The following is a 26263-nucleotide window of genomic DNA, read 5'->3' on the forward strand; positions in this document are numbered from 1 at the left end:
TACTCTCCGTGGATGATGCCCCTCCCTCCGCCGGGAAGCTCACAGCAGCAGCGGCGGCAGTGTGCGCGAGACTCGAGCTCAGGATGCAGAGCTCTAGAAACACTCGTAAAGTCACACACCTCTTCTAGTCTGTAGAACCGACTACAGGCATTCTTCAATACAGGAGGAAGAGCTTAACTCTGGATCTGGAGCTTTACCCTCATTTTTAAGCGAAGTAGGACTCGTACTGTAAGACTTTGCCAGTTTTGTTGGATCAAATCCACGATCACAGCCAGAAGTGCGGATCATCTCAGGTGAGACTTTCTGCACATATTTCACTCTGTGAGTTCAAGCGGATGATCTCAGGCAAACTGTCCTTCACTTTCAGCAAACCACTTAATAGCGCTTGAGATCTTTTAGATCTTTGAGATCATAAAACAAGGAATAACTTTTAATTTGTTTCCTATTACGTTACTTTACTCACCTTTTGAAGTTAAGTGACCTGTTTTGTGCGTGCTTATTCAAACAGTCTCCTGTTCTTCCAGTCTAATGAACACGATTCATGTTGTGGTTTTGCTTAGTAGCAAGCTGAATATCTTTGGAAGTAAAATTTATTATCTTGGGGTTTCCTCCTTTATATCTGGAGCAATGTCATTGTTTCCGTGGCCATTATAGCGATGTGCTATTCGTGAATGAATCATTCTTTTGAATTGAAACGTTTAGTGAATCTTTTGAACCGGTGGTATACAAATCTTTCCGAGCAGTTCGTGAGTCAACTACTCACTGAACCGACTCATTGAACTGAGCGTCATCTCTTTCGGACATGTCCGATCATAATGAACAGAAGGGCTGAATTTGCTGATAGTCAGATCATGTGGACTGAACTGAGGATTTAACAGATGGGGGGAAGTTACAAATAAAAGTTACATAAATATGTTCACACCTTTTTTTAAAAATTATGGATTGTCCACTACTAGTGGACAATCTATAATTATAAGTAACATCTGATTTTTTTGGAGTGTGTATTACCACCATGAGATGTCAGCAACTAGGTAGTACATGAGGATGCAATAATGACAATCTCTAAATGGAGTGTTGGTTCTGGAAGTAAAAGATCCCATTAATTTTCTCCAATCGATTTTTTTTATTAAAACTTATAAACCTCTAAAGACAGACCTTCTGTGAAATATGTTTTAGTCAAAGCCATCAGCATTATGTGATCGATTATGGATGATAACTTCCACATTAAGCTTCAGTGGCCTCAGAACTTCCAGTGCTGCACAGTGTATGGAAATTGTGAGAAAATCAAGCACAAAATTAAATCTTGAGGAAGGACAGAACAAAGGAATATAGTACTAACAACTTTTACACTAAAGCTATTTAAACTTCTGGAAGTCATTATTAAAATGAATGGTTTAATACAATATACCAAAATGTTATGCTTACCCAGGCCCGGTTCTATAACCAAATCACTGAGGGTGCTTCTGAATATAGTGAGGGGGCTGCTTACATAATCGTAGGAAATAGCTCAGTCATCAGTCTGAAACATAGTATCTCAAAATTGGGGATGTTGTATACAACAATACTACTGTAATTGCTGTTATGTTCAACAATATACGATCTGGCAGTAAATTACAGAATAGCATGTAAACAAGCAGCAATCTTCACTTTGCAAAACATTAAAACATGGCACACATAGCCTACCTACACTGTGGTGATACCCTTGTTGTAACCGGCTTCAACTTCAATTGAACACTCCTAGAATGGCCAAAAGTCACTGCCTTACACACGTCTTTCTCCATGACGGTGAGAGACACATTTTTACATAACAAGGCAGAAAATGTACCAAGAACATCCAACCTAACTTGAACATAAACACACGTAACTTTACTAACACAAACCCCAACCATATTGCTGTAATAACGCATAAATCAACTCCCAACAAGCAATTACCCATAATGCACTAGCGCTGACTGCCGGGTCTGTACAATATGACAACCATGACAACACATCAACACCCAATCAGTCATTCATTGTTAGCGTTATGCATAAACATATTGATAAAGCACTGCTGCAGTAACGTTATTACACCAAGGTATTGCTGCTATATTCTTTATGACAACTCCAATAACAACGACAAGCAGTTCAAAACAATTGACAGCAAAAGACCAAGAAGCTGCGCTAGCTTAACGTTACACAACACACATAACGTTACACAAAATACTTATTGAGCATGCTACAATTATTAATAATAATACTTACAGGTTGTGATTCGGAGGAGGAGGAAGAAGCTAATCCAAATATATTCAGTACTGTAACCTTCCTTCAAACGGCTTGCGAATCCAGACTTGAAAGCATTTATGTTGGAGAACATTATGTTGGAGAAACGTCATTAAAATGACGCGAGGTTCGGGCTAAACTTCTGTGTTAGTAAATATGAACTGTAGCCACTGACTCTTCACATGCTTGTCCCTGCGATGTAGATGTTTGTGCGTTCTTGAGCCATTTTCTTATGTCCATGATGATTAAAAATTTACACTTATTTTTACGTTACCTAAAGCCCCGTCTCAGAAAGTCAGCTAACAAAATTTCTGAGCGGGAAGCACGAACGCAAGCAAAGTGGGCAATTAAAGAGACAGCTTCACCTTTTGCGTATCGCGATCACGAAAGGACAACTACAATGCATTAAACATGAAAGCATAACGAAATAATTTATTTAATATATATATATATATATATTTGTTTAATTTTATTAATTTATTTATTTTGTGTAGGCTATCCTATTATAGGCAAGAGTGTGAAATCCGTCTGTGTTTTATTTTCGGCAAAATCTCGTTTATGTGTGCTATTAATAATTTTTCATCTGAGGATGCTTTCACTTTTATTTGAGGGTGCTTAGCACCCTCAAGCACCCCCGTAGAACCGGGCCTGTGCTTACCAGTGAATAATAAACTGTATTATAATATAATGCAATTAGTTATTAGAAATATGACAGAACAAGTTTGCTACTACTGTGGCTTGTTATGAGAGAATACTATACCAGCTTGCGTACCATTGATCTTAGTGGAAATACATTTTTTTTATTTGATTATATTATTCATAATGCTTCAATTTTGTGTCAACAACATAAAAACAAATGCTCACCAAAATGAATATTAACTCGGGCAGAATTCTACAACATCTCAAAGCTTATGCACTCAATGTGTTGCTTGCTTTGACTATTTAAGTGAGGAGGGAAATAGTGATGTAATGAAGCCACTCAATGGAAAACAGAGTCCAGATGTTCTGGGATAGGCTTTATGTTTAACCTATGTGGTTTTTTTAACCATTTCTTTTAAAGGAACCTAATCAATTAGAGGATATCGTTTGGATGTGGCATCACATATGTGACATTGTAGTAAATGAGAAGATAATTCCAGTAGCTTATTAACTGATACATCAATCAATTCCTAGTGTTCTTGTTAAAATCATTGTAACTAAAAATGTTAAAAGATCTGGGCTTGTAACTGCAAGATTGTTGGTTCTAACCCCTTGATGGGTTTAATTATCACCATTGTGTCATTTGAAAATGGTGATTTAAGGGTTAACCCTCCTTTATTTTTATTTATTTATTTATTTATTTTTTGTGCCAATTTCTGCACCATTTAATTCACATGTAGGTTAAACATAAAACCTATCCCAGAACATCTGGTCTCTGTTTTCCATTGAGTGGCTTCACAATATTACACCTATATATCACCTTTGAGATGTTCTAGTATTCTGCCCGAGTTAATATTCATTTTGGTGAGCATTTGGTTTTATGTTGTTGACACAAAATCGAACATCATCAAAGCTGTTTTGATATTTGATAGGGGATTTACATGAATATATGAAATGTTCACAAGAGCCTTCCTGGAAAAAAGGCTTTAGTGAAGTGAATGGCCACTTGCCTTGTCTCCCTGCATATTCACGTCCGACCTGTTTTTATGTTATGTTATTATCTTATTTCATGTTTGGTTCAGCAGCATCTCCAGGTGGCTCAAACAGATGGTGTGGAAAGCATTGCATTATGGGGCCTGTAGTGTTTTACTTGCTGAATGCAAGGCGGGTTATGAAGTATTGGTTTTTACAGTATATTTTTTTCATATATTTACTTAGTTCACTAGGTCACTTGTGTTCAGACTGATCATTGCAGCATTGTGGCAAAACAGGTTTTAGATTTCACAATATTTATCAGAATAAAATGGGTGTTGTTGTCGTTTACATGTTTGCGCAGACACAGAATCAAAACTTTATTAATTTAACTTAGCATTTCAGTACATCCAGGAACAGAGGATATGGAAATGTGGGAAGCAGTCATGCTTGTTATTGCCTTGTACAAGAAAGGTGACTTATCTCATCAGAGAGAATAAGCCAGTGAATCAAAAGCAAATAGTCAGAGCAGAGTAATTCACTCTGAAGCCGGTGTCGGATTACTGCCTCATACGTCTAATGCGTGCCAAACTCTCTTGCCTGCTTTATTTTCCATTAAGTGACTCAGGGATGACTTCTCCATCCCTTAAGAGAGTAAAACTATTCCTGCATTCTTCTTATTCTTCAGTGTTTTAGTTCAAATCAAATGAGTCTATCTTCCCACACAGAGGCCATTCCTCTCTTATTGTCTCTTTCATTGCAGATTCCATCACTCCATCAAGAACACAAATGATGCTCGCAGTCATATGAAATAATGTAAGTATCTCTAATTAGATTTGATTAGGGCTTCGATTTTAGAATGCCTTCATTTGACTTGCTTCATTTAATTGATTACCCATTTCAAAGTGGTTAATGAACTGAGGGGGAATTATTATTTCTGTGAGTAATTTTGTTGTGGAATATATAAAGCTAGCCAAGTAAATTATTGCACACACATTGCACAGTATTGCACAATATTTCCCATTTCTTGAAATCGTGATGTTATGGAAGGCAAATGTTCTTTATGAGATGGAGTTTGTAGTTTGATGGGTAGAGACATGCTGTTGGGTTTTAAGCAATCTGACTTAAAATTGTCTACTGAAAACAGAAAATAGACTGTGAGATGCACGATATATCGGTACCATATTTTTTATTTGTTCATATTACAGATCAGTTGATATTTATCATCTGATATTGGATGTTTCATTGTGTGTGTTAATTTACCTTTGTCCTCAAATGAAGTTCCAAATGTAGATTTGGGAGGAGTCTAATTGTTCAGTCCTGTCAATCATCACTACGAGTCTATGTAAGCAGCAGTCATTGTGCCGTGCCATCGACAATTCTTCCGGCACTCCACCTTCTCTATTTGTTATTCTCCCTCTATGTACAGAAGCACCATCAGGACTAGATGAGCAGGCAAACTCGTGAACTACAATTAAACAGATAGTTCACCCAAAAATGAAAATTGTCATCATTGACTCACCCTCAAGTTGCTTGAAGCTATATGACTTGCTTTCTTCTTATTTTAGTCAATGGGGACCAGAAACTTTTTGGTGGAGTAAATAGACAAATAAAAAAGAAATATAAATGATAGAAGCACATAAAGTACTAAAATGCAAGCTAAAAAGAAACAATGGTTATAGTATGTAAATAGCACTAAAATAACAGTACATAGCAACATAGCATTATATCGGCACCGCTAAGATTTGAATCAGAAAATTATCAGAAAAATCTAGCTTATTTACCTGGAAGCATTTTCAAAATCAACAACAGTAGTGCTTTTGATTCAGGCAGCACTGGAATCATATACTGAGTTAACTAAATGCTGTTACACTGTTTGAGCTGAAATATTTGACCATTCCAGTGTGGAAGATGACAGTGAGTCATATCCATACTGAACCATTTTACAGATGTCCTCTCTTTCCCACAGGACTCGGTTTATCATGCTTGCACTTCTTGTGAATTTCATTACCATTTCACAAGGTGAGTTGTTGTTGCACTAAGCTAAAATTACACTTCCTGTTTTCATTCAAGTTCTGTATGTAGCGTCTTTTTTTTTTTACTGATTTACTGTCGAAGAAAAGACCTAAATAGCATGCTGGACACACACCAGCTGTCAGCAGTCCCTCTGCCCACCTCAGAGATGCATTAGTGTGGGTTATGGTTGAACGCACAGAGTGCAGGAGACTGATGAATGGACAGAGAGATAGAAGAAGACAGAGAGGTAGTGAGAGAGAGAGAGAGAGAGAGGTAGATTAAAAGTAAGGGGTGTAGGAGGGAGGTGATTGCACCCACATCGTGAATCAGACTATAAAATTTTAACGGTCGACTGGAGGTTTCACATATAGACAGATGTACAGATTAGAAATTAAATGTTAATTTAAATTAAAATGGATATTATTGTAATTATTTAAATGGAAAGGGATGGACAATATATCAGTGCCATATTGATTATCGGTAAAAAAAAATATCATTATTGTCAGTACTGATCTGTGTTTATATTACATAATTAACTGTGAATATGCATTTCACCTATTTAAATTTTAATTACTTTTTCCATCATCTAATGCTTTAACACAATAATTTAACATTGCTAATAATCTTTAGAAAATCTCAAAATGAATATCCATTTTTCCACATTAAACCATAAGTTATTTTGTTGTGATGCCTAAATTCACTTTGAGCATTTGAAATGATTTATTTATTTAATTTTTTTATGTTTAGCTCATTTTGGAAAAGGGTAATATAAGCCTTAAAAATATTGTCTTATCAGAGTTAGCCAGAAATATATATATATATATATATGTATATGTATATGTGTGTATATGTATGTCAAAATATTTATCCTTGCTTAATATGCAGGGACCGCTGTGATTATACCATTTGACATAAAATGTAAATACTATGTCACTTTTGCTACTATTACAGCCTGACACATAAAACAGTAATGCAACCATTGCCCTTTATTTGGGGGCAGGGTCATCTGTCTTACCAACCAATGAAAGATAGATATTTGGGAAACTTGCAATTCCATGTGATAACAATAGTGGTGCAGAAAGTGTAACACACTACATTTAATAAATGAAGTGTGCACATTATTTAAAAATATTTTCTTGAGTCAGATCACACTTTTTAACTAAAAAAAGTTAACTTTGTTTCGAAATGTATGATGGCTTGCTTATGTTGCAGTCCTACACAGTTGTGTCGCCCTTGAGTAGCTTTCAGATGAATGGTCAGTTCTGAGCACTTCTGAGAACTGATTCTGTCAATAGATTTTTCTTTCATACATACTGTAAGGTCTCTGTATTCTCTGAGATTTTTTTTCCCCACTGTTTGTTCAATTTGAATAGTATGGCAAATGAGTGTCACTCACATTGAGATCCTCGTGTTCCAGGTCTTTCTCCTTTGAGTTCTTCTGATGGCCGGGGAGGTGTTTATGAAGACCTGAAGTGGAAGGCTCTGCTATGTTGTGAGCTGCCCTTTGCTCAGACACTTGGCGATGGTCTTTCAGAACCCCATCCTGTAGGACAGTGTCAACTACTTAATGCTACAAAACCAGAATTCTCAAATACTTCACCCACCCTTTTTGGTAAAATCAATCTTCTTTTGGAATGAAGAAAGATGATTTAAAATCCTTTTTTTTCATTTGTATAAAATGTTATATTAATGTCATATTTGTTAAAACCGTTGTTGCTAGTCACATTATTGTTGATTTTCATAATTAAGCTAATACTGTTTAAAAATCAGTGAAAGGCTATAAAATGCAATTGATTTTCTTCACATGTAAACGTCTGCATTTCATCTGCATTTTGACAGCCAATGCGATATGTTTGTTTACATTATGACTTTTAGACCACAGAAATGATCAATACATTGAATGAAATTTAAAAAGTACTAAAAGTAGTAAAAAAAAAAAAGTATTTAAGTTTTCCCAAAAATAGGAAGCAGCACAACTGTTAAATATTGATAAAAATTAGAAATATTTTTTGAGCACCAAATCAGCATATTAGAATGATTTCTGAAGGATCATGTGACCCTGAAGACTGGAGTGATGGCTTCTGAAAATTCAGCTTCGCATCACAGGGATAAATTACATTTGAAAGTATATAAAAATATATATATATTTAAAATGGTAATGATATTTCACAATATTGCTGTTTTTACTGTATTAATGATCAAATAAATTAACCCTCGGTGAGCATTAAGTGACTTCTTTCAAAAACATAAAAAAAATGTATAAAATGGAAAAAATGTCCAAAATAAAGGAAAGGCAATTTATGAGATCTCCTTGCCATTTTAAGGTCTCAAAAAGCAGTTTTGTTTATATTTGCGTCAGAGGTCTTAGCTACAACTGTGAACCAGAGAGACTGAGAGGATTGACCTCTCCAGACAAGTAGATGGGTGCCTTTACACTTGCTAATCAATTCTCATTAGTTTCTCTTCTCCGCGGTAGGCCAATAATTAAAGTCTATAAATACATTTATAGCATTTAAGTGGAAAATAAGTTAAGGTTTGCAATTCTATTAAAGTGTGAAGTGGCTCTGCAAAAACAGAAAAGGAATCAATACAAATACTCAGAGATAGATGTTTATTTTTCCCTAACATTATAAAGCATCCATTAAAGAGGTCATATGATGCGATTTAAAATTTTCCCTTCTCTTTGGAGTGTTAGAAGCTCTTGGTGCATGAAGAAGATCTGTAAAGTTGCGAAGACTAAAGTGTCAAATCCAAAGAGATATACTTTAACAAAAATAAGACTGCTACACCCCCACACACATGTGTACGTCACGATGTGGAAATATTTGCGTAATGCCGCCCAAATGTTCACAGAAAGAAAGAAGGCATGGTTTCAGTAACCGCAGTGTTGAAGCAGCCATGTCAGGGAGACGCTGTGTGTATCTAGGCAAAAGCAAAAGCACAATGCTGAATAAAGTCGTCGTTTTTGCTATTTTTGGACCAAAATGTATTTTTCGATGCTTCAAAAAATTCTAAATGACCCTCTGATGTCAAATGAACTACTTTGATGATGTTTTTCTTACCTTTCTGGACGTGGACAGTATACCGTGCACACAGCTTCAATGGAGGGACTGAGAGCTCTCGGACTAAGTCTAAAATATCTTAAACTGTGTTCCGAAGATAAACAGAGATTTTACGGGTTTGGAACGAGTCATTAATGACAAAATTTTAATATTTGGAGGAACTAACCCTTTAAGATTACTTACAACAGAACACCAATGCATTTTATGGATGACCGTATCGTGAACCTATGAGAGGAGGTAATTCTGACTTTGCTACGACAATCTGGTGCTTCTGAATCAGCTACTGTAAGTATGTTTGATATTAGTTTAAGTATTTGCTATTGAATGTTTAAATGTGCGTCACGTGTGTGTGTGTGCGCGTGCGCGTGTATGTGTGTGTGTGTGTGTGAGAGAGAGAGAGAGAGAGAGAGAGAGAGAGAGATAGACGGACATCACAGTGGAGTCAGAAACTGTCCGTCAGAGTGGAGTCTTAACTGTCCGTGGCTTGTGTACTGCAAACACAGAGAGCTTCATCACTGTGTTTGTCACGTGACTCTGTTCCCCTTTCTGGATGACGGGAAAACTAAGGACATTATTAACTGTCTTAACATTTATTTTGAAAGATGAAGCTGGTAATTATGAGTCGTTACATTTCCGACAAGTGCTTGCGGTGTTCGGCCAATCACAATGCACTGGGTCAGTTGGCCAATCAGAGCAGACTGCGCTTGTCGGAAGGAAGGACTTCATAGAAAACGATGCGTTTGAGAGAGTCGGGGCATAAAGGACCTACAATAATGTACAGTATTTGGATTTTTTGAACATTAACGCATGTCAACATATTTTGTTGCACCAAATACACAAAATAATTATCTTTTAAAAAAGCATCATATGACCCCTTTATACATAAAAAAATAAATAAATAATTTCCCCATCTACATTTAATGGACTCCTGCGATAGTGCAAGTTTAAAACTTAAAAACTATCCTGACAGAATTTCAACTAGACGGTGAATAATTTATGTTTTGTGTTGATTCAAAGCATCGTGTTTGTATCTTTCATGTTATTTGCACACTATGCAATGAGGCTGTGTCCTGACAGGAAAAAATTGCATGTTATTTCTAGAGGATTGTAACTGCGATAGGCTGTGATGAAAGAAGCTAACATAGGAATGCAATCTTTTTTCAGGAAACTGTTTGGACATCCTGTGCTGGCTTGAAGGTGAACGGACAAATTTGATGTGTAATGCAAAGAGCCACAGAGCAGCAGCCGCTGCAAGTCTGCTCACCATTAGACCTCAGTTAGTGTGAGTCCTCGCTTTTTATTCTGCTCTCCACAGACTGCTGATTGGCTGCTGCTCCCATTCATGCTTAAATTGGATTCACGACAAATTAAGAGTGTATGTGGGGGGTTATGCATCTTTGTAATGTAATGCATCTAGACGCTATACTATATTTTTAATGGTCAACTTTTAAATGATCTGATAACTTTGTGACTATTTCCCCTGTGATAAAGATTAGCCTGTATTGATCCCAAACTTAAGGCACCATATGATAAATATTTTTGTTTGCATGATTTCCTTAGAGGCTTAATCTAATGTAATGGATTTTCAGTTGTATTAATGATTTTATGTATAAATTGTTTTTATTTATTTTTTTATTTTTAGTGTACAGATGAATGCAAGTTCAGATGAAATCATGAGTATTGGGTCTCATGCTGCTCAGTGTGCCGGGGAAGAAACTGTCATGTGCTCTGTTTCTCTTCATGGCAATGACGCAACTGTCTTATTGACCATCAGCATTACTTTGAACGAGACTACTGCACTGTCACCCAAGATGCAAGTCAGCACACATCATCTGCGTAAGAACTGCATTATGATGTACAATTTTATTGACAGTTTTTTTTTAATCTATCTACTGTATCTGTCTGTCAGTCCACCCATCCGTCCGTTTTATCATTCTGTCGATCTTTTTTGGCTGTTTGAACAGTAAGCGAGTTCCTGAACAGTTCTGTGAATAATGCTGATTTTGATCTTATGTTGTCAGAGTAAAACCAGCTATGTCACAATTAAGGGGTTAAAGTTTCTAGAAGTGATGTGTTTCCTTTTGGTAAAATGCACTGCAGATTTAGTTATTTCCTGTTTTTTATGTATCGGTCTTAAACATGGTCTCATAACACACACCTGTCTTAGGGAAAACTGCTACATTTTTGTTCATGATTGATTAAACTGTCATTTATTTGTTTGATAACTCAAGTAGAAATGGCCATACATTTGTTTGTATTGTTTATTATAATTGTCCTTCAAAGTTTCCTTCATTAACTATTCAACATAAAATGTTAGAGTAATACGTTTGCGTAAGTGACCAAATGACTGATCATACAGCTTGTAGCTTATTTTAGTTTAGTTTTTGTAGTGAAAATATTTTGCAAACTAAAATTCTTCACAGTCAACTATATATACATGATTGTAGCCAAATTGTTACTATGAAACACGTTAAATGCGTGAGTTCATGGAGACTGATGCCAGGGCAACAGGTGTTTTATTAGGTTGTGTTTGTTCTTTGGGATTGGAGGCTGAAGAATACACATCTGTCTCTCAAGTGTTTTTCCAGTCAGTAGATTGAACTGGAATTTCACAATAGCATGGTTAAATGACTTAACCAGGTCCAAACCTTATGTCAAGCTCTTTATTGTCATTGTACAGGTACTACACTTTTTTTTTATTTTTTATTTTTTTATTAAAGCAACATTGCGTAACCCCCTTTTTGTACCATGCAGCAAAGAAAGTCAGGGTTTGGAATGACATAAAGATGAGTAAATGATATCAGATTTATCTTTTTGTAGCTAAATAGTTCCTTTTGTTTAATTTTAAGTGAACAAATTGTTCTGACCTTTTCATGTCCTTCTTTTCTTTGAAGTACATTGAACGCTTGTTGAAAAAGAAGAAAATGAGTCAATAACTACAGTAAATTACTAAAAATCCAATCAGCGTAAGCCTCTTTGTATTAATTGCAACAACAGGAGCCATTTACTTTATTATGTTTTAATGTCATCGAGGTAGTGTTTTTAAAAGAAAATGTTAGTCTGTTAATAAAGCCTCAGCTGATTAGTATTAATGGTATTGCTATTATTAAAATAAAGAAAATTGCTGTGCCTTTTTTTTTCAGCGGCTGCTGAGGCCATCTTGTTCTAGACACACATAAATACTTTATATACTTGATACAAAATAATACTTGAATGTGAACAACAGATATATACTTATGTATTCTATATATATTATATATACTTCAAAATAACATTAAAAAGGCACCAGTTCTCAATTTGCTCACATCTGGCTTGTTTTTCCATTAGCTAAAGGTGTTTTTCTAGTCTTCATAAACGGGTATTCCCCTTTGAACCATGTGGTGTGAATATGTTAAGCTTTTGATATTTGCCTCATTCACACCCTCCACCACTTTTTCACAAAAAATGCAGTGTGTGGATTCCCCTCCCTCTGATAACTGCCATTGAAGACACTCTCATGAATAGTGAAATGTCAAAATCAACATCTCATGAAGATAAGAAAAAAAAAAAAAAATATATATATATATATATTAGACTTATCATTATGAAACTGCGTCCTATCTTTGGGAAGTCTAGACATAGAGCTGTTGTTGGACTCCACATTGCACAAGGTGCAAACAACCTTACGCCTGTTTCACACATACTCTGTCTGCAGTGTGTATGCGTTTATTATTTTTTTACGCACCCATGTTAACGGATTCCAGCGTTCACGCGGTTGCAGTCCGTCAGTGCGTTCCAGGAGCGTTGCCTCTGCAGCAGTGCACCGATCGTTTACGTATCGAGTAGCGGACTGCAAACACGTCTTGTGTGAAAACACAATGAGTCCGTGCTGCTTCTGCCCCACATACGCAACGCACACGGACTGCATACGCACTGCAGACGGAGTACGTGTGAAACAGGCATGCGTCTTGTCGAGGTTTACATTGGGAAGCTTCTTTAAAAAAATAAAAAGTCATCATAGCTCGCATAGTATAGACCCAGCTCCCAACCCAATTTTGATAATAGATTAACGGCGATATTTTTTTTTATCGCCTGATAAGAGTGTCCTGTTAACGCAGCACGTTAACGCCGATGACGGCCCACCACTAATACAAATACAATATTTTGTGAATATCCTCTCTTCATAGGAAGACCAGACGCACCTGTCAATCTGCATTACAATGTGACGACTGAAGGAGAAGTAATATTCAGGTGGAGTGACACACAACCTGACAGTTATGCTATAAACTATGAGATCCGATACTCATCCAATTCTTCGCTTCAGCAGTGGGAGGTAATTGAGCTCATTTGTTGGTGTGATGAATGTGTTGTAATAGCATTACAAAGTAATGTTTGTAAGAACTGTTACAGAACCCTAGAGATTTCCACAGAATCAAAATTAAAGGGGTTTAAATGTACCTTTCACCTACCGAAAAGAGCTACGTTTATCCAAAGATCTCATTGCAGTTTGTACATATTTGGATCTAAAGTGTGATTTTAGCTCCACATACTTTTGGTATATTCAGATAGACTATGAAATATACAATTTCAACATATTGACAGCATCTAAAATCTAAACCCTTATGCATATGAACACTTTTTTTTAGTTCCAACCAGTCTCCAGGGCATTTTTAATGATTTGTACATCTCAAACTAAAAGGGGATCACAGAAATGTATAATTTCATCATAGAGTCGGTGTGTTGATATTATGCGTTTCATCATATATCCAAAAGTACAAAAATATCAACTGTGAATGAATCCTATTTCAATAACAGTTAAATTTCAATTAAATTAATCTAACATTTAATTTAGCAAGCTTCTACAGATTTTCCCACATAATTGTTAAAGAAAATGTGATAAAAGCATTTTATAATTGACCTTAATAAAAAATTTAGACTATTACTCAGGTCTTCTGTTAGTTATTTGTTTTGTTTTGTTTTTTGCTAGAATTTGTATTTAATTTAATATGTCAAAGGAATTTAACCTACACAGTGTGAATGAATCACTTGAACTATGGCTCTTTTAGATGGTGAAGGTCAAAGGTGGTTCCTGGGTGCCTCTGAATGACCTCAGTTCTGCGATCAGATACACGGTCCAAGTGCGCTGCCAAAGCCACTTCAGCTACTGGAGTGAATGGAGCCAACCCTTCTATTTCACACTGGATGGTAAAGATCTGTACATGTATTGTATGTACTAACTCTGTTCATGCTGCACGTGTGTACATTTAGGTAATGAATGAATCAAAGACCTCCTTTCATTTAATGGCTCATCAGGTATAGTGCATAAGTAAATATATGCAAATACTGACATTCTTGAAAGGGTACTCAAAATGTTGCTGTCTGGGATGCACATGTTCCCATGACTTACAGCCTTCTGTTCTCAACAACAGAGTGCACAGGTCAACACATTTAACCTAACATCATTCAGTCTAAAGGCGGCTTTTAGTGTACATCAACCTTCATGCAAATGAGTGCTTTTGCTGTTCCAGTTATATTTATCTTTCAGAGAGTTCCGTCGTCTTCCCTAAGCCTCCACTTTAAGACTTTGACGTTTGATAATTACATTCATATATATATACTCTCTGCTGCTCTGCATCTGTATAGTGCTTTGACTTGTTGCTATGCATTCACAATATCACTTTGATTTGTCCTCTAAAAGGTGAATCCAATTCACTGTTCATTTTCAGAATTAATTACAATGCCAAACAGTCCGTTTTCTAATGTTTTGCGAAAGCATTAATATGCCATTTGCTTGCAAGCTGAGGTTAGACATTGCATTTGCAACGCATATTGTATTTACATACTTAATACTCTTAAACTGCGTATAGTAATTGTTCATGTCCATAATAACCAATTTAGAAATACAATAGAATATTTAGATTAATTCTTAGAAGACAATAGGGTAATAAATTGTAAATGTTTACAAGGCCACAGTATATGTACTGTGCTTGAGTTCTTTTAACTTGGCATTTTTAGGTTTATTAGTAAGGTTTAGATTCCTCCTTGTAAATATGTTTTTTGTTAAAAGCCTTCATAATTCAAATGGAACCCCAGTTTGCATATTAAAAGTCTTTTGCTTGGCATCATGTTCAGTGAATTCAAAGATCTTTTATTGGCCTGAGACTGAAGTTGAATGTGAGCACTGCACCTATAGCAGTTAAATATAGGTTTGAAATAGCTAGGTGATTCATACTGATTCAGACCAAAATTTTAGGGAACATAAAATTGTTTACTCTAGATTCACGTGAACTGCTGTGGGTTTTTGTAAGTTTGTCAGATGGCTCAGTATTATGAAATAAATATCTTTGGTAACATGAATAAAGCAACTTTTTCTAAGAAAATTCTTACTTAACTTACTGTAACGTAAAACTGTTTCTTGGTAGAATAGAGCTTCATTTTGTTATCTTCGCAGAATACTGACATTACTCAAGTGGGTGATTTTGTTCTTGTTCTTTCTTTTCTTGCTTTTAAATGCCCACACCACAACAGTTCCCATGAAATAAAGAAATAAAAAAAATCAGTTGAGTTCAGTAGTCAGTCTGAAATACTGCTGCCAACTAATGCTGCACTTTAGTTAATGTTTCAACAGTTTTGGCTTGATTTAACATCACAAGAGACTTGATTCTGTTTCTGTTTTCATACTTTGATGCATTACTCGCATAGCACCTGCCATTTTTGTACATGATTGTATGCAGATCATATATATATCTATATATAATATTTTATGTGTCAGTTGGGTTGTATATTTTCCAAGTCCATGCTGCGCAAGTCACCATTTCAACTAAGCTCAGGGGCTGGTTGCATAAAAATAGCCATTGTCTCAAGACTACATCTAAGAATTAGCCTTACCAACTAAAGTCAGTGGGGAAAGACTGTTGCATAAAATAAGTCCATTGCTGCATCCCAATTCGTCTACTTATACTATGCCCTAAAAGTATGTATTCCTTTTGCAAAGAAAACATAAATACTTTTGAGTATGTAGAAGAATAGTAGGCAAGCTTTGGGACATACTACTTCGTCATAGCTGCTTCTTTAACTTTAATTCTGTCGCTGTTTAAACTGCCCTGTCAGTCATCTTGTCACAGTTAACAGCATCCACATTTCATTTAATTCTATTTCCTACGGTATTGGAGAGAAATGAAGAGGCACGTTGATCTGCTAGTCGCGGGTCTATCATGCAGAGAACTCAGCTCATGTGTTTGCATAATGATGCATTTAAAAGTTAATGACACAGGAAACTCTATGAATGATTCTTGATGCTGTAGACCTGCGTACCCCAATTACATCTGCAGCTGCATTAATAAAACATCCTGTGGCAAAGAAGCGTAGCGCTAGACATATTTGTAGCAGGAAAGGGATGCTACAATTTCTTGAAGTTTCGGGCCTCAGCTGCTCCTCCAAGTCTAATGCTAACTGTCGAATCACATGTCTTGGAAATCTAAATTTTTCCAACAATTCCTTTTCAGAAAGCACTTCCAGTGGATTTGAACGGTCTTTGAAAATGCTTTCATTTCTTATTGTATGTTCACAAAACCAAACATGATAATTTGCCATTGCACAAGACAAACAAATCTTTCTCTGCTCTTCAAAGTCAGTTACATCCCTGCTGAAGTCTTCACGACGCCAGGGACAGAGGTAACGGTTTCGGCTGTCTTCCACAACCGAAGCTGGAGTGCAAGTAAAGCTGTGTGGATGCTTAATGGGCAGGTGAAGATTCCGGAAAGCCAGTACAGGGTGATCAACGAGCAGGTTAGCGCAGTCACTGTGACGGTAGATGAACCAGGGTTTGATACTCTGATGTGCTGCCACCAGTGGGGAGAAAGGTTCAAGTGCTTCATCGCCTATGCCAAAATATACACCGAAGGTATGAATTATGGAGGATCTCTAACCAGACGTTTAATAAAATGTTTTTTTTTTTTAAAAAGCTAGAAAATACTCTTTTTTTTTTTCAGGGATGTTTAATGCACATATTACCTGCCAGAGCAAGAATTCAGAGGAAGACACCATGAGATGTGAGTGGAATAAGAGCACTTGGGCACAAGTTAGACTCCTTTACAGGTATGAACACAATTATAGTTCATGCATTTCTATTCCAGCCAGGTTGTTTATTACAAAGATCTTACTTTTCGTTCTAGACAATATACAATGTGTGAGACCATATCAGAGATGGAGGGCAGCGAAGAAGCTGAAGAAAGCATGTCTTTGGTGAAGGAGTGTCCATCTGGAGCAGGGGACCACAGAGAGTGCACTTTAAGAAACCTTAGCATGTTCTCCTGCTACAAAATCTGGTTGGAAGTGGAAGGAGGGCGTGGGAAAGTGAGATCATTTCCTGTCTATGTTGCACCCATTGACGTTGGTGAGTTCCAAAGTTTTCCAGCAGCATTCCAATGAAATCCAAACTGCTAGTATTCTGTTGGCTTTTAATTATAGACTGAATTTCTGACAAATTAGTCTGGAATATATCAGTTAAATTAAATACATCCATATAATAGTATATCATATTTTTTATGAAATATACATAAATACACTACCAGTTAAAAGTATTTGAACCGTAAGGTTTTTAATATTTTTGAAATAATTTTTCTTATTTTATTTGATCCAAAAAACAGTGAAAGCAGTTATATTGTGAAATTTGTTTACTATTTAAAATAACTGCTTTCTATTTGAATATATTTTAGAATGTAATTTATTACTGTGATTTCAAAGGAGATTTTTTAGCATCATTACTGCAGTCTTTAGTGTCACATGATCCTTCAGAAATCATTCTAATATTGAGTTGCTGCTCAAAAACATTTATTATTAACATATATTATTATGTTGAAAACAGCTGGGTGGAATTTTTTCAGGGTTTTTTGATGAATAACAAGTTCAGAAGAGCAACATTTATTCGAAATCGAAATCTTTGTAACAGTATAAATGTCTTTATCATCTATTTATCAATAAATAAATGAAATAAAAATTATACTGGTTGATAAATGCAGATTTTTCTATTCATCAAAGAATCCTGAAAAAATTGACTCCACTGTTTTAAATATTATTATTAATAATAATAATAATAATAACAAATGTTTTTTTTTGAGCAGCAGATCAGAATACTAAAATGTGTCTGAAGGAACATGTGACACTGAAGACTGGAGTCTTGCTAAAAAAATCTACTTCACAGGATTCACAGGAATAAATTACATTTAAAAATATATTCAAAAAGAAAGCTTTTGCTGTTTTTTGTATCAAATGAGCAGAAGAGAATTCTTTTCAAAAACTTTTGCCTGTTAATGTATATTTTAAAAAAAATTATATGATTAAATCTATCTTTAAGCATACACTTCTTTTCAAAAGAATTTTTTAAGATTTTGTTTTAATGTTTTTGAAAGCCGTCTCCTATGCTTATCCAGACTGCATTTATTTAATTAAATAAATGGTAAAACAGTAATATTGTGAAATATTATTGCAGTTTAAAATGATTTTTATTTCAATATATATATATATATATATATATATATATATATTCCTACTTGCCACTTGCCAATAAGAGTTTCCGCTGTGTTTTTTTTTTTTTTGCCCTCAGTGAAACCATCTTCTCCCACAGACCTTGAAGCAACCACTTTGCCGAATAAAACCCTGAGTGTGAGCTGGAAACGCCCAAATTTACCTGTGTATGACATGCACTACGAGCTGCGCTTTGTGGCTTTGCGTGGGATGGCAAATACACAATGGAAGGTAGGAAGAAGTTTCTGGAAGCTGGGGTCTCAGGTGGACAATGAAACCAGAAAGCTGAATAAAATATATTTGAGTGAATGCTTCATGCATAGTGTTTATCACGGAGGGCAGGCAATGAATTACTGGGCTCTGATCTGTTTATCTGTATAATTGAGATGGTTGGAATTGAAATGACAAGCTAAATTAATCCTAAATTAAAATGGTAAATGTTCCTCTTACAGTGCCCACTAAACTTCATAGCACTTCATTTTCAATTTATCCCTTTTTAAATTTCAGAAGGAAGATGGTTGCACTCTGCACTTAGGTATAAGGTCTGCAATTTTCTGTGGCATTTACGGATGAGTGTTATGTCCCTTACAGGTCATGGGTCCTCTTTTGGAACCACAGGCAGAGATTCTGCTTGAAGAGTCCTGTGTTCAGTTTAATGTAGAAGTTCGCTGTAGAAGACTGAATGGGTCTGGATACTGGAGTGACTGGAGCATGAGTTACACTTCAGTTGTTTACAACAGGAAAGGTAACTTCATCAGTATAGTTGTGCTACTGTTACTTAGCCTATATAAAACAGAAGCCCTAAGAGGTATGCTGATCTCAGCATAACAAGTTGTTTTCACTTGCTGTACAATAGCAAACCATTTAATTGCCAACTATAAACTCTACAAACACTATTACTTAGATATTGCCAAGAAGTGTTTGTGATTAAACCCACAGTACTTTGACACAAAATCAAAATCAATGAAGACGGACAAAACTGGAATTGGTGAAAGGAATATGCAGGTGAAAAAAAAACCTTGGCAGCTGATTTAAAAAGTAAAAAAAAAATGAAAAAGAAAAAAAGTAAAAAAAAAAACCTTTAGTCTTGGCCTTGAAAGCCCAGTTGATTTTTCATACTTATTCTGAACACACACCTGCTTCGTAATATCCATCTGTGTCTGTGAGTCATGTTGAGTAACTTTATAATTTGTAAGAACTTGATGGGAATAAAGTAGACAAAGTAATTTTAACAAGGATGTATTTAGAGGGCTAATAATAATAATACAATTTTATTTTAACGGATAGAGGACAGAGAATATCAAAAAAAAAAAGAAAGAAAGAAAGAAAACATTATGTAAAGGCTAGAAATTGATTTGCATTTCAGTGAGTGAAATTAGTATTGAATCCCCAAGCAAAACATGACTTGGTACTTCAACTTAGTGCAGAAACCCTTGTTGGCAAGTACAGAGGTAAGACATTTTTTTTAGTTGGTCACTAGGTTTGCACACATCTCATGATCCACTCCACTTTACAGATCCTCACCAAATCACGAAGGTTTGCATTTGCCAACTCAAAGTTTCAGCTCCCTCCACAGATTTTCTACAGGATTGAGGTCTTCAGACTGGCTAGGACCCTCCATGATCTTAATGTGCTTCTTCTTGAGCCACTCCTTTGTTTCCTTGCGGTGTGTTTCAGGTCATTGTCATGCTGGAAGACCCATCCATGACCCACCTTCAGTGTTCTGGATGAGGGAAGGAGGTTCTTGTCCAAGATTTTATAGTTCATGGCCCTGTCCATTTGCCCCTCAGTGCGGTGAAGTCGTCCTGTACCCTCAGCAGAAAAACAGCCCCAAATCATAATGTTTCCACCTCTGTGCTTGACTGTAGGGATGGTGTTCTTGGGGTAATAGTCAGCATTTCTCTCCCTCCAAACATGGCGAGTCGAGTTAATGCCAAAGAGCTCAATTTTGGTCTCATCTGACAACAGAACTTTCTCCCAAGCCTTCTCTGAATCATTTTTGATGTTCTTTGGCAAACTTTAAATGTACATGTACTGTACATGTGCCTTCTTGAGTAGGGGGACCTTGCGGGCGCTGCAGGATTTCAGTCCATTGTGGCGTAGTGTGTTACCAATGGTTTGCTTGGTGACTGTGGTCATAACTGCCTTAAGATCATTAACAAGCTCTGACATCCTTTGACAGCTCTTTGTTCTTGCCCATGGTGGTGGGAGAAGTTAGAATGGAAGATACAGATACATATTGTGTGGACAGGTGTCTTATACACCTAATGAGCTGACATTAGGAGTAACTACTTAAAGTGACAGAACTAATGTGCTCCACATTGAGACAAAACCAGTCTGTGGGAGCCAGAACTCTTGCTGGTTGGTAGGGGATCAAATACTTATTTCACTCACTTTATATAATGTTTTTTTTTCTGGATTTTTTATTGGTTGATATTCGGTCTCTATCCGTTAATATAAACCTACCATAAAAATTACAGACCTTTCATTTCTTTGTAAGTGGGCAAACTTACAAAATCAGCAGGTGATCAAATTGATATTTTCCCCATAATCAGAGTCTTTCTTGTCTGTTACAGTAAGTACAGAGTTGTAGGCATTTGCTTTTCTTATTTTAGAGAAGACTTGACTAGATGTTTGTAGTCAGAAGTTGCATATAACAAATAAGGGAGGTGATCCATCATACTGTGCAACAAAGATTTGTCTGATTTAAGTTCAAGTCTCAACTTTCCCAGATCCCATTTCCCTCTCTCCAGTCGGATTGTTCCCTGTCTTTCTACGTCCATCCTATCTTAATAAAGGCCAAAAGAATCGTGACTGTATGGTGTGTCATTTCAGCACCAGAGATGGGACCAGACTTCTGGCGCATCATACAAGAGGATCCTCTTAGGAATGTGACAAACGTCACACTTATTATTAAGGTTGGTGAAGATTGACTTGATTGATTAAACTCTAGCAAAAAAAAATTATGTGATATAAAAAGATTGAGCTTGAATGTTTTTTTGTCACTTTTACAAGCCCATCTTAGCAGGAGATCCATATAGCTGCGTGGAGGGTCTGGTGTTTGAACACCAGGTCTCAGGCAGAGCCGTGTGGTCAAATGAAACAACCTTGGTTCAGTTTCACTCATTCCAGTGGAGGAAGGAAGCGCACACAGTCACTGTAATGTCACGCAATGCTTTAGGCATCTCTACTCGGAATAGAAACATCACCTTATTGCATCAACCCAAACGTGAGCTGGCTCGCTTCATACCCTTCAAATCACACAGAATTCTTTGATTGTTTCAGTTGTTTTTGTTTGCCTTCAAACGAAATATGTGTCTATTTATTTATGTGCTTATTGCTGGTGTTTTATTTCATTCAGTCCTAATTTTTCTGGGTAATTGTTTTGATTTTATATTGGTGTTGTTTGTTTGGTAAAAGGATTGTTGGGGAAGGAGATTTGATTTGGTTATTAAAAATGAATTTGGTTATTATACAATGAAATATAATAATAACAATAAGGTAATCTGATATTTTGCTCATTCTTGTTATTATCTACTTTTGCATCCTAAGTGTTTTTCACATAGAAATTATTTATATTCCCTTTTTTACATGAATTAATGTCCTTCTTTCCTTTTCTAGGACGTGTCGTACATTCATTCAGTGTAGTTGCAAATGCTAGCTGTGTGCATCTTTCCTGGAGCCTGTTATCTGATCATCCAGTGCCTCAGTCATTTGTCATCGAATGGTTAGACCTGAACAAAGACCCTGAACAGGACATGTCTCTCACTGAGAGGCTGCAGTGGGTCAGAGTTCAGTCCACAGCGAGAAATCTCTCCCTTTGCCGTATGTTATTTTGCTTGATATTCTTTACATATTCCTTACATTTGCATATCAGTGTAATGAAAAAAAAGAAAGTTAATCCTTAGCAGTATCAATGACAGTGTCATTTGTTTTTGTACAGGCCGTTTTTATGGCTCAGAGGAGTTCACCTTGTCTCCAGTGTTTGTGGATGGTGAAGGGGATCCGGTGCGATACACTGGTGGGTTTTACAGCAGTGACATCAACTAATGCATTGACTTCATCATTTGATCAGCTAAACCCCTGAAGACATTTTTATGTGCATTTGGTGCTTGGCGAGTGGACTCTGGTTTACAAACATTGCCGTATTATCTAGAAAAAGTTTTTTTTGACAACTAAGAACATTATATAAATGGCTCTCTAAATTTTTTTTAGATGGGTTAATTTAAAGAAAATGTATGACAATGATGTTGATTTGATAGAAAAAGTGTTTCTATTTTGTTTTGTCATCCAGCTACTAGGGGCAACCCAGCAGCATACATACTCCTACTGATCATTGCGTTCTTGTCAGTGGTGCTGTTTGTCACTCTTCTGATTTCACAAAACCAGTAAGTCCTGCAACTATCTTCTTACAGTCAAAATAAGTTAGCAATAAGGTACGAGAGGCGGTGGTGCATTGTGAATAAGTCGCGGCTGAAGGTTGTTGTTCCTGCAACCCCTTGAGCTGTGACTTCTTCACAAGACAGCGTGCCTCGAGTAGCTTAGTGCTTTTATAAAATGGTTATCACACAATAAAAAATATTTAAACCAAAAATGTGTGTATTGATATGTTACTTTTTTGAAGTAAATTAGTTAAATGCTGTCCTTCCACTAAAAAAAGTTCCTGATAGAAAGCGTAAATGGCAAGAGAATATTCTGATGTGACATGCCTAATTTACCAATGGATGATGGATTAATCTAGAGAGTAAAACCAAAGCTCAAAAGTGCCCAGAAGGAAAAATCCTTGGAATACGGTCAAATCATATTACAAAATCACAGTCCTTCTGTTTATCTGCGTGATTACCTTTGATCTAGCAGAGGAACATGTGTTTTTGGAAGCTATAGTATATATTCATTTTGTAAGGCCAGTTGTTTGAATTAAAGTGAGGCATTGTAATATACATACATTGCAATAATGCTCATTTGCTTGAGGGTAGATATTTCACAAGTTCTGCCAGAGAAAATTACTAAGGCAACAAATACATTCATAATATTGCTTATCTGCTTAGAATTTCAGGTAATATTGTGTCTTTGTGAACTAAAAAAAGGACATGCCAATTTAGGTATTTGAAAAAAGTGGCAAAAGTGCAAATTGATTTTTGGGAAGTTTGGATTTTACAATGTAGGTGATAAAATCTGGATCGACTCTAGATTATGATAAAGGAATAGTTCACAACAAAATAAATATTTGCTTAATTTACTCAGGCCATCCAACAAGTTTCTTCATCAGAACAGATTTGGAGAAATTTAGCATTACACCACTTTCTTAGCAAATGGATCCTCTGCAGTGAATGGGTGCCGTCAGAATGAGAGTCCAAACAACTGATAACAAAAATAAAAAATAATGCTAATATGTAAAATAAATATCTGCAAGTTTGTAAGAAACAAAACACAAGTCCATAATCCACAATAGTACTTTTTCCAGTTAAAAAAAGTTAATTCCATGTTGTCCTCTCAAATCAAATTCCACCAGCACATTTGTTTAGAACTGTTTTGGCTTGAAAACAGGGCTTGACCTGTGCATATTTCTCACAGGATGAGAAAACTCATGTGGAAAGATGTTCCAAATCCCAACAACTGCTCCTGGGCCAAAGGAATGGACTTCAGGCAGGTCAGTGTGACCAACCATTAAAAGGAACTGTCACTTAAACATATTAGCGTTCAGTGACAGAAGATTAGACCATTTTATGTAGGTGTTTCTCTCAAGATATTATTATATTTGTTAGCACGAGCAGAGCACTCAAGCTTTTTAAGCTATTTGTTCTACCTTAAAATGGAGTAGATCCAGATTTAAACAGAGGACCATTGTTTAAATTATTAATGAAAACATATTTATTAGGGGTGTACGATATGACTATCTTTGATCGTGGACGATAAAAATGTCTCCATGATCTTCTTTTGAAGAAATATCGTAGTATGGTGCTACAGCGCACATTCTATCAGCTGCAGTTCTGGTGCCTCCGTCATATACTGTACAACCACACATGCATTCACAGCAGTGTTAACTCAGCGGTAGAATTACTCTCAAATTATCTGCATGTGCTTTTAAATGTTTCATTCGCGCACTGGTCGGACCTGTGCTTTTTCTGAGCACCACATACACCGAAAGCGCACGCTAAAACCTGTCAAACAGCGTCTGATTATTGAACTAAATTATCTTATGCGCTAATACTGTCAAAACACACAAGGTTTACATGTAGTTGGTTATGTCTAAAATGAAAGTAAACCGTATACATGCCTGTATATAAGATGTGTGCAGGTCTTAAAAGGACAGTAGGCTTATTAAACATGCAGCCTTCTGTCATTACTGTCAAGGGATAGATCACCCTAAAATTTAATTTCTGTCATTATTTACTCACTGTCATGTTGTCCCAAACCTGTATTAATTTCTTTCTTGTGCTGAACACAAAAGAAGATATTTTGAAGAATGTGGTTAACCCAAACAGTTGCTAGTCCACATTGAACTGTTTGGTTTTCCACGTTCCTCAAAATAGCATTTATGTTCAGAATGTTTACGTTCAAAACCACTTTTGAGTGAGTAAATGGTGGTATAAAAATAAAACACTGTGACAGAATTGACAGACAGCTGGCAGAATTTGTATTTTTGGGTGAACTATTTAATAATGTTAGTAAAACAACAAAACACAAAGAGAAAAATCACTCACTGCTCTTGACTGAAGAAATTTAATACAGTTGCTTCAGGAATCAGTTTATATAGTGTTTTATTTTTATATTTGTTCATTCAGTTTCTTGATTGCTCCTGCTAAATACACCTATTGTACCTGAAAATAATGCACTGCTTGTTTTATTTGTATATATATATATATATATATATATATATATATATATATATATATATATATATATATATATATATATATATATATATATATATGTATATATATATATATATGTATGTCTGTTTCTTTCTGCTTGCAGATTGACACCATGGAGAACCTGTTTCCTCACTCAGAGGGTCTCACTGCCTGTCCACTGCTGCTGGTCTCTGAGAGCATCTGTGAGGTGGAAATCATTGAGAAACCACATCCTGTTACGCTTGAACGTGAAAAAGACAATGAAGTACTTACTTATAACTCTGGAGACAAAACAACTACCAGTTCTGCCCTTCTAGCAGACTCGTCTGAACCTCTGTCTCTGGAGGCTTCCACTGCTGCTCCTACCCCAGAAACATCGGGCCAGTCCTCAGTGACGTACTCCACCATTCTCCTCTCCAATCAGCCCAGTCTCCTTCGAAAGCAGCAGGAGAGTCTGAGCAGCTCCAGTGATGAAGGCAACTTCTCTGACATCTCTGGCTCTTTCCCTGGGGGACTCTGGGACTTGGAGAACCACGTGTGCTCTGACAGCGTCAATCACCGCCATTCCAGCTCCTACAACTCTGTGGAAGAGTTCTCGGATACATCAGATCAAGATTATGAAGCATCAGAAAACACGGGTGTAGCCAAAGACCTCTACTGCCTTGAGGTGAACGAAGAGGTAGAAGATGAAGAGGAGATCAAGGAAACACAGGGTGAACAGGAAAAGAATGAAAAAGTTGTGAGGGTAGATGCCAGGCCTCTTCTGGAAGGCAAAGATTCCACATCCGTCGATTCCAATAATATATCTCACAGCATTCCTCTTTATCTTCCTCAGTTTCGAACTGAATGCATTAATCCACCCTGAAATAAAAGCAACAGCACCACTTGGTGGGTTTACTGGAGGTCCACATAATGTCTCAATGGTTTTCCACTAGGGCTGCACAATTACATTTTTTC

At 36.3% G+C, this 26263-nt stretch overlaps 1 protein-coding gene across 1 annotated transcript; it reads left to right on the forward strand.

Annotated features, from left to right (window-relative positions):
• LOC132151848 (leptin receptor-like) lies at nt 1-26263 on the forward strand. Its single transcript, XM_059560287.1, has 20 exons — nt 1-293; nt 4634-4686; nt 5840-5892; nt 7304-7498; nt 10113-10230; nt 10591-10784; nt 13115-13260; nt 13994-14132; nt 16558-16830; nt 16919-17024; nt 17102-17322; nt 18532-18683; nt 19044-19197; nt 21288-21364; nt 21459-21681; nt 22074-22277; nt 22396-22473; nt 22747-22840; nt 24027-24102; nt 25431-26263. Coding segments are annotated over exons 2-20 (3246 nt in total). The 5' UTR covers nt 1-293; nt 4634-4684; the 3' UTR covers nt 26172-26263.

This window comes from Carassius carassius, chromosome 10, assembly GCF_963082965.1.
Source record: "Carassius carassius chromosome 10, fCarCar2.1, whole genome shotgun sequence".
In the NCBI taxonomy this organism is placed as follows: Eukaryota; Metazoa; Chordata; class Actinopteri; order Cypriniformes; family Cyprinidae; genus Carassius; species Carassius carassius.

Coding starts and splice junctions, on each gene's coding strand:
- LOC132151848 (XM_059560287.1), top strand. Junction 21,682..22,073: donor CTTATTGCATCAACCCAAAC/GTGAGCTGGCTC, acceptor TTCCTTTTCTAG/GACGTGTCGTACATTCATTC. Junction 22,841..24,026: donor CTTCTGATTTCACAAAACCA/GTAAGTCCTGCA, acceptor TATTTCTCACAG/GATGAGAAAACTCATGTGGA.